This window comes from Candoia aspera, chromosome 1, assembly GCF_035149785.1.
Source record: "Candoia aspera isolate rCanAsp1 chromosome 1, rCanAsp1.hap2, whole genome shotgun sequence".
Classification (NCBI taxonomy): Eukaryota; Metazoa; Chordata; class Lepidosauria; order Squamata; family Boidae; genus Candoia; species Candoia aspera.
Window position 1 is genome coordinate 193,745,409 of NC_086153.1, and position 13,074 is coordinate 193,758,482.

At 38.4% G+C, this 13,074-nt stretch overlaps 1 protein-coding gene across 1 annotated transcript in view; it reads right to left on the reverse strand.

Moving 5' to 3' along the window:
* Positions 1-10,099, reverse strand: part of MYO3B (myosin IIIB) — a 241,767-nt gene extending 231,668 nt beyond the window's left edge. Inside the window, exons 1-2 of the mRNA XM_063305914.1 lie at positions 9,953-10,099; positions 7,989-8,123 (exon numbers count right to left, since the gene is read on the reverse strand). Of these exons, the coding sequence (XP_063161984.1) occupies positions 7,989-8,123; positions 9,953-10,099 (282 nt within the window). The remainder of the gene's footprint in view (positions 1-7,988; positions 8,124-9,952) is intronic.
* Positions 10,100-13,074: the final 2,975 nt, after the last annotated feature.

Below are 13,074 nucleotides of genomic sequence, written 5' to 3' on the forward strand. Positions count from 1 at the left end.
AAAATAATGAAGATCACCAAGAGCTTCGCATTTCTTTGTTGCAAAAGGCCTGTCTTTGGTTAACAAACAAACAAAAAAACCCTTGGTGTTTAAAAATGGGGTTGCAGGATTTAGTGTCCGTTTTACGGCTTCGGTGCGGCCCCGAACTTGGTGACATCCGTGCCTCCCAGCATTCTCAACCACGGATTGATCACAGGGACTCCATTACGCAACCCACCCCCCCATGAGAAAATGCTGTCCAGAGAACAAACGTGAAGATCTCCTGGATTCCCCTTACCTGGGGAATTCTTCAGGCTGCAGGGACCCAGCCCGTTCCCAGAAATGCTGCACCATTGGCGCTGCTTAAAAAAGCAGTACCATTTAGTCTGTCATTCCCCACAGGAAGCCCACAGCAGTTACTTCCTAATAACGGCCATGTTCTAGACACTTTTGGATTTCCAGGAATGATATCCTTATTGTGGAGGCATATATGTGCACATGGTTTTCCCAGTGGATGTTGCTAATTACATTTCCTTGCATGGACAAGAAGAAAAATTAAATTGTAAGTGTTTGTCTTTAGATCAGTCTTCTCCAAACTGGTGGCTTCAAGACATATTAGATTACAATTCCCATTATTCTTCTGAAAGTGAGGGAGGGTGTGCCAGTGACAGGAGAAGGCAGCTGTAGGCCTTGCCCCATCATCACAATCCAAGATGACTCCTGAGTGCAGGAGCTCCAGTAAGCAATGTTAAGGTTATAATGCAATTACAGTAGTAGAATGTCTCTTGGCTAGCTAAGTACATTCCTACTGATGTTTCAAAATCGTTTTTTACTTTTTCAGTCCTTTGCTGCTATCTTGGATTAGTGGATATTTTTGTGATCTGCTGACAGCCCTTGAATCTAAAGTAAAAAATAGAAACATTAGCAATAAAAAATCTGGGGAACACAGGACTGCAGTATAGCAAGTTATCTAGTTCAGTATTGTCTACTCTAACTAATGTGGCTGTAAGGCCACAAACAAAGGCTTTTATTAGTTTCTTCTATTTACTTTCCCTTAGTTGAAGATACTAAGGATTGAACCTAAGACATTCTGCATGTAGACTCACTCCTTCCAAAATTAGTTCAGAATGTTTTTTTCTAAATAGTTGTTCTTTATTTTCAGTGCTTTAAAAACTCACATCTGCACACTCACAATAGCTAGCATTATCTTTATAAACTTGGTTTTTTCAAAACTCTTTTGATGAGAAAGAAAGTTCAGGGAATCTCTTTTTTTTCTGTTCTATACAAGACTGATGCATTTGATAACTGGGAAGCAGCAAATTACAGTCATTTCAAATGTTCACTTTATCAGTGCTCCTGCTGGCAGGCAATATAAAACAGACAGCAGACTTATCTCTCTATACTCGGGCTTGATGGCTGTTCTGCCAACAGCCAAGAAGAAACCTTCAGATCCAGAAAAGCACAGCATTTTGCAAACGTGTTCTCATTAATTGCATGCCATGTATTTAAAGGAGGAGAAAGGGGGTGGGGAGTGGGTGGGAAGGAAAATTAAAACCTTTCTAAATGTACTTTTCTATATCGTTAATCACCCATGTCACTCCCACAATGGTATTTTTATCCACATTCTACTTCTTTTTCTGTGTTCTATTCACTAGAAGCATTCTAGTGGTAGAACGTGCTAATGTCCTAAGCCAGAAGTATACAACTCCTCTCCACTTGATGGCCTTATTGGGCCTCCTGTAGTGGGCGGGGGAAAATTCAATGCAGGCTTTGATGTAAAACAGCCAATATATTCCTTCAAAGCTCCTCTGAGGGTATATTTCCTACTGGATCCACTATACAACCCTGTTAAGATGAGGTATCAAGAATTATCTCTCTAATAATAAACTCAAGTGGTAAGGGATGACAAAAGCAAGACTGAACTATCAAAACAACAAGGAGGTGAAGCACAGTGGCCAGCCCCAAGATTTAGAAAAATGTAATATTTTTTAAAGCCCTAAGAAGCAGGCCAGGCAACAACTTCTTTGCATTAGCAGGCTTTACATTTTATGGCTTCATAAGGGTTGCAACTCCTCTTCTGAATAGTTAGGGCAAATAGTTTTAGCCCATTCAGGGCGCTAAATAAGTCTTTTAAAAGCAAAAAAGGAGTCTTAAGCCTCTGTGGGTCTTAATTTTTCTCCTTAGCCTTCCACCCAAAACAGGGAAAATTGACTTTTAGGGGGAGGCTGTTGCTGTTTTAAGGTGAGGGACTAAAATGGGTGCCCCTGCAAGCCTTGAGGCAGTCATTTTGTCTCTTAATTCCACAAGCACTTATGAAAAATAGATGAAAATGTAGCCCTGCTTTCTCAAGGGGACAAAAGAGGTGCAGTGGCTAAAACAGGAGCTAAATCCAAACATGCGGTTAGGACAAGCAGATCACCTTTCTCAGGGAAAATAAAACTCTCTGCTCAGCCATAAAACATTTAGACACAAGAATGCTGGTTAAACTGTAAAAGGATAGTGAGAGGAGAAAACAGCTCTGGGAAGCAAGGCCAAAGGGAGGTAACACTTAGAAGAAAGTAACACATCAAAACATGACCTTTATTCCAAAGAACACAGCCTTTGTCTTCTCAATACATAACTGTCTTTGTAGTGTCATCCTCACTGCCAGACCTCACTAAGCACATGGTATGCTGCTATATCCAATCAAATACTGTGCTGCTATCAGATTGTATTATGCTCATTTTAATTTGCAAAACTCTGTATAGAGGGGTTGCATCCCCACTCCCTTTTAAGTTTGCTCCTGCTGCCTCTGGTACCCTAATAAACAATTTGTGCTTCAGTGAAAGGGTGTGTCTGGTCCCCATTGCTAAAGAATTCCAGGGAGAAATTTCTCCTATAGGGCCATATGCAGTCTCTAAGCCTTACCCTCCCACATCTCAGAGTAACAAAAGAATGAGGATTGACTACGGCAAATATTTTATGTTCTATATATTGGCTTGCTTTTTAATGTTGCGTGGTTATTTATTTGTTTGCTTGCTTGTTTTGGTGTTGGTTTTGGTTTGGTTTTGATGTAAACCGCTCAGAGTCACATTGTTTGAATTGGTGGCCCTATAAACCCATTACATAAATAATGGGGGCGGGGAGTGTAATTTGGAAAAAATGAGTAGCTGGATGGCTAGACTGGAAATCTTATGTCAGGATGAAGGATACCCAAGAACCTTTTGTTGCTGGTCGCAATATTTAGCCTGACTTCATTCTAGGGAGCAAAACTGGTTTGACTCCAAACCAGTGGACTAGCTTAATCACATTTAACTAGCTTAATCACACATTTGGCAGTGAGCAAGGCAGTCCATGTAAGCTTGTGCTTGAAGAAACCCAAGTGACCTGATGTGTGGCAGCAAAGCTTATTTATTCTTCGACACATCATCCTGCCAGGCCCCATACGAGGGTTTCCTCCCTGCTGAGATGGACAAAGGTCAGCATTGCTTGTGATGGTTGGTTTTGTATAAAATGGAATCACTTACCAAGATTTGTGGACTTTTGTATTGCTTAGAAAATAGAGCAGGTGAACTCCACATGATAGCTATGTACTTCCTTTAAAAAAAAAAGTAGTAGAACATATATCCATTTCAAACCCATTCTCAGGAAAAAGCAAAAACGGTCATGACCCATCCCTTTGTATTATTGTTAAGTCCACTGAAGTCCTAGTTCCCTCCAAAATGCTAAGTGCACCCGCTAGGCACCAAAAACAATACTCACCTTGATTTACAGTAGACCATGAGAGTTGCCTATTCTAAAAGAAGAAACATTTCTTCACAACAGAATATAAGGTCATTAGCTATAGATCAGAGATTGGCTCATACAGTATATACAAATTTGGGAAAGAACACATATGGCATAGTAAATACAATAGAAGTCAAAGAAGTGGGGGTCAAGATGATCTATTTATGAAAAGGTGGAATTACATCACTGGAATAGGATTCAAGATATAATCAAGCTGGGGCAAAGGATGATATGTGCATGATGACATAATCATGCAAATGCCATGACTTATGTAATTGTGGCCTTTGTGTAAGTATGTCATAGTCTGCATCATTTGATGTTATCACAGTTTGCTGCAGACACCCTTCAGTGTTGGTTGTAATACAACCACATTCTTTTTTTAGTTGATTTGGTGTTTGGATTTCATGGTCCCCCTTTTTCAGTATTGGTAGTATTAATTTCAGTATCATCATCATCATCATCATTTCTGTTGCGACTGCTGCTCTTTTTATTAGTATGATGCTATTTTCTCTTTTTATTTTAAACTAGAAGATAAATTATTTCCACTTATGACCTACCTTTTTTGCTATAGCAGTTGACAATACCCAGTCAACTTTGGCTCACCCCGCAAAAGTTAAGCAGTTATTATTGGATGGAGGACAAGCAGAAAATTCCAGGACTACAAAGTGAAAAGAGCATCTCAGAAGAAGGCAGTGGAACACTACTATCCTGGTGACCTTCTAATCACCAAGAGTCTAACTCAATCGAGGGATATTTTCTTCTGTGTTCTACCTATTTTGGGTTTGTTCTCTTAACTGAAATAGAATTCTTGGGCAGCACTTAATGCTTATGTCAGCTTTCACCAGCCTGGTCCCTGCCAGATGTGTTGAAATACATTCCCTGCCATCCCCAACTGGATGGTGATGGGCCATGGTGGCCCAAGAGAGATGACAATTTCAATCCAACTTTTCTCAAGGGCATCAGGTTGCAGCAGCCTGGTTTAGGTAATAGCCCTTCAGTTGTGACGGATCCAGGTGTTTAAAAAGACCAGGAGCGTGGAAAATATTGCTGGTGATTTAAAATCCTGACAGAATTATGATGCCCTGGGGAAAATTAAGGTCATTTATGGTGCAATTTTATCTATGCCTGTACAGGTTCATCTTATTAAGTTCACATTGGAAAGAATATATGATTTCCCCAAAGAAAGTGATGAAAGCTTCTTCCACTAAGAATACAGGTGGGAAAAATAGCATTTGCTGCCCACAGATAACAATGCAAATCCTGACATACAGAATATTCAGCAAATATAGTTACACTTTGCTAACGTTTTACGTCTTTGATTCTCCAACAGGGCCCAGTCACACATGAAATGTTCAGAAGGCAAAAATAAATGCAACGCAAGATTTTGTTTGTTTGTTTCATTTTAAAAGCCAACTGTGGGGTCAAAAATGCAGCTAGAAGAGATAATTCAGCACGTTCACCTTTAATCTCTTTACTTGATCTAAATCAGGAGTCAGCATATTTTAGGGTTTTTTACAGTAATTTTATCAAAGATAAGTACAGCAGTAAAAACTAATACAAACTAAAAAAAGATAGAAGAATAAAAAGGAAGAGTAGCAGTACAGAAAAGGAAAAGAAAAGGAAAAGAGAAAGAGAAAAGGAAGAAAACTAAAAATATAGTAAAGAAAAAGAAAATAAATATATAAAGAAGTGACTTCCCACATTCATCACAACAAGTATAAACAATTTTAGTAACTTATCACTTCCTCTTAAAATACAACAAATGATCTCTTCTTCCCATATCCAATCTCTTATATATAAACAAATCCACAAAGCATAGTCATTTCAGTCCTGGTGTCAGCAAAATTCCATTAATGGTTACCAGAAATAATAACATATCTATTTTAACGTGGGCCAAATAAACCAACTTTATATACCTTCCTCTTAATTCTAATAATCTTAGTCCATTCAAATAATGTCGTAGAACTTGATTTCTTTTCATTTTTTGTCTCTTCTCACAAGATTCTTCAAAATTTTAGCAAGCCTCTTTTGTAAATCCAATATAGGAAAATTATCCAGGTCACTCTCTTGGTTTATTGTTTGTATACCCCTTTTAATTATTAAAAGATCATCCGGTTTCTTTTATATATCCAGTGTAATAAATCTTTTTCCATGTCATTCTTGTAGCCTGTCATTTGTAAATCCACTTTCAACTCAGTCTTGATCTTGTCAGGTAAAAGTTGTTCCTTTTCCATAACATCTTTTAGACACAGTCTCTCCATCAAGGCAAATGTCTCACTATTAATATTAATTTCTGAGCCCATTTTCAAAAATATCCTTCAATATGTCCAATGTTAGAATATTTCGCTTCATTCCATAATTGTAACTTCAGTTTATGTGTTCTCCTTTAGTTGTAATTTTTAGTTCCCTCTAGTGTCCAATTTTTAAAATCTTACTATGTTTCTTTAAAAAATTCAAAACAAAAGTATTTTTCCATGGGAAGAATTCTTTATAATTAATTCCAAAATCTTATTTAAAATTTATCTAGACCCTTAGTCCATTTGTAACTTTCTAAAATCAAAGCTTTAATCACCCTTTTGTTGTTTATTCCAAAATATATATTTTTTTAGTTCTTAAACTTGCCGTTAAAACTTTCTTTCGCTCAGGATTGAAGGAAACTCACCTGGTGCTGTCAAACTTGTTGATTCAAAGGTTTCTAATAGTTAGAAAGCAGTTAACAAGCAACTTCCAAAAGTGATTAGAAAAGGAAGTATGCAAACTTAGTGTCTTTTCAAAGGCTGATTGAGCAAGATAGCTATTCCCTCGTCTCCCAGAGCTCTAAACCTGCTGGAGACTGCTATCTTGCAGTCTCCTTGCAAGAAGCAGCTGTCTGGAGCACTTGTGGGCAATCTCAAGTCCTCTCCTTGTCCAGAGAGGTTTCAAAGAGCCAGTATACTTGCCGGCTTTTCATTCCACTGCAGTCATTGGCTCCACTTTTCATGGAGCTGCCCTCAATCTGCCATTTCTTCCTCCGGAAGTCCATATTTTAGTTTTCTGCGTTATATTCAGCTACTAAAATCCAAACTATGGAGAAGAAAGACCACCTTCTTCTACCTTTAGCCTGCATCTTGACCTCCCTGAATTGTCAGGGAAAGCCAATGAAGATACAAGTGTTTTGAGGGTACCATGTTTGTTGGAGGAATGAAAAAGACCTGACAATACTCTGTCAGGTATTACACAGGGAGATATTTCTGTAGCTGCCAGGTGTCCAATCTTTCCCACAGCCCAGGCCAAATTGAACATGGACAGCAGTGCCCAGCAACCAGATGGGAGGGAGTATGCCTGCAACAACCTAAAGTTTTTGGGCAGGTCCCCACTGCTGATCATCTCAGCCATCAGATGGTCAATGAAGTATGGCAGATTGTATTCATGACTAAAACTGTGTTAGGAGAAGAGGGAAAACATTACTTTAAAACCAGAACAACTAAGGACAACTTTAAGCTGCCTCAGTTGTGGCACACAATATGAGAGGAAGACAATATTAACAGGGCATGGCAGAAAGAGGTTGTTTGTGCCATAGTTAGGGGCAATGAGGAAAAGCCCAGAGACAGAAGAAGCCCATTACTCACTTCTGTCCTTCAAACTGTGACCTACTTTGATTTTTTTTAATCCAAAAATACTCTTATAGTATTGGCTACATGTAGGCCACAGAATAGTATTTCCAATTCCAAACTCTGCTGACTCATAAGTGAGCTTTCTTCTGAATTTTCTGCATGAATGTGCCCCCAATACAATGCCATTTGAGATTAATTGCTTTATGTGTTTATTGAAAGATTCAATCATAGTACAAAAGAACCATTTCTGGAGCAAGAATTTGGCAGGTCCAGAGTCAAATCATTATTTAATGCAAGTGGGTAGGGCGAGGATAGAACCAGAATTTGAATTTAACTTACTTTACTTTTTTAAATTATTTGCAGCCAATATAATTACCGCCCTTCATGTATTTAATAAATCTCCCCTTCTGTCATATTAGAAATTACAGCCTAGGAGCCAGTTGCAGGAGAGCTTTGGAGGTCACATTCAAGGACTTGGATGGGCACATGCATGGTGGTTCTGATGCATTTTCTTCTAAACAAAGGCCCTGCATGAGGGAGTAAAGGGCCACCAGGATCATAGCTTTCCCTGCTCCAACAAGCACTCATTAGGCTTTCTCCTGCTACACAGTAGTTCTTCTCAATAAGATTTAGCAATACAAAATACCTTACCTCAAGAACAAGCCAGAGCTGTCCACCCACATACTGATCTGCCTTGTAAAACATTCCATAAAACTTAACCACATTGGGATGATTAGGAAGAAACTGTAAGATGTTATACTCTGCTTCAATCTCCTCGTCCATATCCTAAATTGGAGACACACAGAGGCATGCATTTCATAAGTACCACTATAGCCTTCTGTGAAAAAAAGGATGCATTGAAAGCCAGAAAAAACAAAGACCTTTATTCTGTCCAAAAGGGGACAAAACACTTATTCTAATTGACATGAGCTATAATCCTGCTTGCAGTTAGACCACTTAAATCCCACTGATGTTTAACAGCAGCACAGTGAAGGGGACACAGTAATAGAGCAAACACTTTGCACATAGATGGCTCCAAATTCAATACTCGTTGCTGGAAAGCCTCCTTGAAACCACGGAGTGTTACAGGGTCTTATTGTTGAGAGTAATGGACAATTACATTCATTTGGTTGGCCACCATTAGAAAATAAATGCAGGGCTACGATGGGACTTAGTCTCATCCACCAGGATTGTTCTTATGTTCTTATAGTCCATTTTCATAGGAGGGAAATTCAGTGCCAAAACACCAATTTTTAGTCATTTTTTCCCTTTCTCTCAAAGGCAAGTGAGAGAATCAGAGCCAGAGGCATGTGTGAGGCAAAAGAACCCTCCCATTTCCATCCTTAAAGTGCCTCAACCTCCCCCTCAAAATGGTCCCCAATTAATTTTGCTAATTCAGCCTTATGGTTTTTGGCCACACTGGAGTTTTTGAATGTCAATAACTGAATTCTTGAAATGGCTTATCTCTGAGAAGCCCCCCATTCCTACTGCTTCTCATTAAAATTGTCCCAAAAGAAAAAAGATCCCGCAAATGTGGTCCCTCCAGTGATACCATCACCTCTTCTGAAAATGCCATCTGCAGCCTTCCAACTGATCTGGAGCGCAAGAACTCAAGGAAAGTTATAAAACTTCCTATGGTTTTAGGGTTATATTGTGAAGCATTAAAATAATGACAGCTATTTAAGCATGTTTGTCTGTGAGCAGTTTGGAGTATTAAAGTATTAAAACTGCATTATTATGGACAAGTAATAGAGAGCAAGTCTTATTTAACTTGGAGCTTCTTTGTACAACACAGTTGTGTTTTAGATTCTGTTAGATGGATTGCAATCACAAATTTTTACTTTCACTGAGCCATTTTAGGTTCTTTTTATAAAACCTCCAGCTTGACAATCAGCTTTACTGACATAGTGTCATTTCTTACATGTTATAAACCAACCTTTATTTCAAACAATGACCTTACTTCCAATATCAGAAAAAGTTATACAAAATATTTAAAATATTTTCAAAATGTTGACTATCAAAAGAACCACACCAATTTAAATGCAGTGTAATTTTTATTATGTATGGAGCAAAAGTTCTTTGTGTAACACAATATATTTCAGTGAGCTGGGATAGGCTATGGTGTTTCCTTATAGACACCTGTGAGTCACACATGGCTCTTTATTGCAATACATGAAAATCTGAGTATCTTAGGTATTCTCAGATAAGTTTCCTTCCCTTTGCATTTGAGAGAAGTATTTGAATTTATGAAAGCAAAAAACAAACAAACAAACCCCAGTATGATTTATTTTTCAGATCCCAAAACACTGTCAAGTCCTAAAATGCAGGATCCAGGGTTTGCACAGAATATGAGATTAGATGGGTGGATTCCAGCCCTGTACTTTTCCCACTGAACAGGACTGAACAGGAAAACCAAAAAGACATTTTTTAAATTCTTTTGGGACTCAAAGCAATGTTGGAACAGCTGCCTTGCTTTCTGTCATGTGCATCACATAACTAAATGTTCACTTTCAAAATGCTTTCATTTTGTCTAATCAAAATAGGAGCTTCCCAGCCTCTTGTGAATACAAGGTATAAATAGTTTGTTAACTGTTTTAAATGTGTTCTTTACTCACATTAATAGGATCTAGAATCTTCACTGCTGCCAGACTTCCATCCTTCTTATTAGTAACTTTATAGACTTTACCATACGTTCCTTTCCCAATAGTCTCAATAATTTCCCAGGTATCTGTGGGATCAGGTAAAGAGTCCAGTCCAATCATATTCTGATTATACTGAAGCATGCCATACAGTGGCTTCCTGGGAGAAATAGGATAAGAAATTAGTTGAATAGATGTCATAGTTACAAAAAAATCAGTTGGCTCAGTGACTCACATAACCAACTTTACAAAGCACTATCTTGGTGGCTGTAATGGAAGTTTTCATAAAAGAATATTGTGACTTTTTTGCCAAATCTGGGGACAAATTTATAATGGCATACACAGGAACATACAATCTCCTGCAGCCATTGAGATTTGGAAATCATATTAAGTTTATGCTCATGATGGCTTAGTCAAGTTGGGCTTTCATACAATACTTCTTCAGAAGATGGAGAAAAAGGAGAAGACATTCCAAGCTAACCAGCAAGTTTTGGAACGTTTTGCCCAGCATGCCAGACACACACAACCAAAGCTTGGCTTCCCAAGTATACTCATGCTGTTTTTTACAAATTTGAATCTTTAAACTAGGACGTACCCTGCAAACCAAAATAGTCTGCTAGCATCCCACTAATTAGATATTACACGCAATATACTAGAACAATTTCAACTTGTGCTTTTAGCTTTCAGAGACAAAACAGTTTGACTTTTTTTCCTTAAAGTAGCTTGCCCAGATCTACAGCTTCCAGATATACAGAGGAACAGGACAGATAATTTCTACAAAAGATTTCTATTCTTCCCCTGAAAAATGATGCTGAAAAAAAGACAAACTCTTTCTTCATACTCTAAAAACTTCTATCTGCCAATAGAAATTAACCTAGATCTACCATGATGTTCTTTAAAAGTTGAAAAGAAAGCCAGAACCCATTTTTAACCTCAGTTACAGAGAAATGTAATCCCTTTCCTAAGAAAGATGAGGCTATAGATACCATTTGTTATTACACAGATGCACCCTCTTTGCTCAAGCCATGCTGTGCAGAAAGAGAACTAGTCAATCTCACATTCTTAATATTCCTAAGGATTAACTTGACAATAGAGGATCATCTGTAAGATGAATAATGCAGCCATAAAACAAAAAGGGTATGGCAAGCTTTTACATTATCACTCTGACAAAGGGTGCATCTGACAATATTCAGTCCCAATTTTTGAAAATAAAATTTATCTTGCTAGACGTTATCCTACCGAAGTCATATATCTATTCCAGATGCAGCAAAGAGAAAACAGATGCATCTGAAAACATCCATCACAAGGACTGCCTCCTACAGTAACCCTCATCCATTTCAGAAAAATGTATGTGTTAACCTATATAGTGTATGGCATGGTACACTTCATTTGAAATGTTCTTATGACCATCTAGCTACTTTTCCTAATTTTCTTATGTCAAAGACGTACTATGAATTTTTATAACTTGTCATTAGTAATAATAAGTGCTAATAAGAACAAGAATCAGAATGAGAATAAAATAATAATGTAATAACCAGAAGCTTTTCAAAGAGTGTAGGTGGAGAATGTCAATGTGGATCATTGCTACAAGACCCACATAGGAAGAGAAACCCATCCAAAGTCTGGTTCAGAATTTGAAATGATCAGGTTGATCAATATTTTTCATTCAAGGCAGTAAAACTAATCAGTTAATAATCCAAATAGTTATTTCAGCATTTTAAGTTTTCCTAAGCACTGCCACTTTATTGGGCAATGGATAAAAGACAATAAAGAAAAAATTACACCAGCCTAAGAAGCATCAAGAAGAAAATGGGAGGAGGAGACCATAATGAATATTGTGCCCCTGAGTCTCTCAGAGTCTTAAATAGACTCTGGTGGTACTAGTTGCTTCATTTAAATGGATTTTCCTCCAAGGAGTTCAAAATGATGTTAATGGCTCTCTTCTTCTCCCATTTTATCCTCACAATAATCCTGCGAATTCACTTAAGGAGAAAGATAAAGTGGAAATGAGCCATAACAGTTGACAACACACACAGTCATACCCAGGTCTTCTCAGTCTTAAACCTGGGTCATCTGGATACCAAGGATGGATGAGTTCAGACAAAGGGCTCATTTCTAGTTAGAAATCTGTACTGGTGGCACACACTTGTGATTTTTGACACCGTTTCTAACATATTAATTCTGTTTTTCTCAATGCCATTTTATTTCTCTGGTCTTCCTCTGGTCAGCTTCATTTTCTTTCAATGTGTTTGACACGATTGACTGGGATGAGGAACAAGATTACACTGAGAAGCATCACAGATGGCCACAAACAACTGTGGATGACCCACTTGGGTCTCCACAGCCAAACAAATTAAAGTGCTATGTGTTTCAATGAGACTGAAGATGGCAAGGAGAAGAGAATAGCAAAGGAGAAGAATACCAGAGATAATACTTGTAGCAGATGTGAGAGGAATAAAAGGGCACTGAAGAGTACAAAAACAATGTTAATGTTCAGTGATCTTTTAACTAATTGGTTTAATTACTCAATAAATAAACTGGTTTTGATAATAACCAGTAATAATATAATATCAAAGGATAACTAGGTTGGCTCTTTTCACTTTAGGAGGGACCAATAGGAGGAAAGAAAGGAGGACAACAGTGCCACCCTGTCGCACAGATGATTTGGTCCCAGAGATTTAAATACAATTCTTCAAATGAAGAAAAATGGATTGGCAAGCAATTTGAAAGTCAAGGACTGTGGTAAGACTGATGCAAGGCACAAAACCTGCATACAGGGAAAGGCCACTAGTCCTGCAATTCCAAAACAAAGCACCAGGCACTCCGAACAGCCCCTGGAGCAAATTCACACTGAGCTGTGTGGGCCAATTCAGGCATCTGCTGGGGGTAACAAACAGGGCCACAACTGCGGAGGGGTGGTGGGCAAGTGGGGCATGTTCCCCGGGTGCCGTGCTGGTGGGGCGCCAAAATGAGTGCTGGGGGGGGGGTGCCAAAATGGGCGCAGAATCCATGTTTGTCCCAGGTGACACAGACCCTAGTTGCAGGCCTGGTAACAGATGGGGGGAAGTAGCAATGACAGTTACTTTCCTACAGAATAG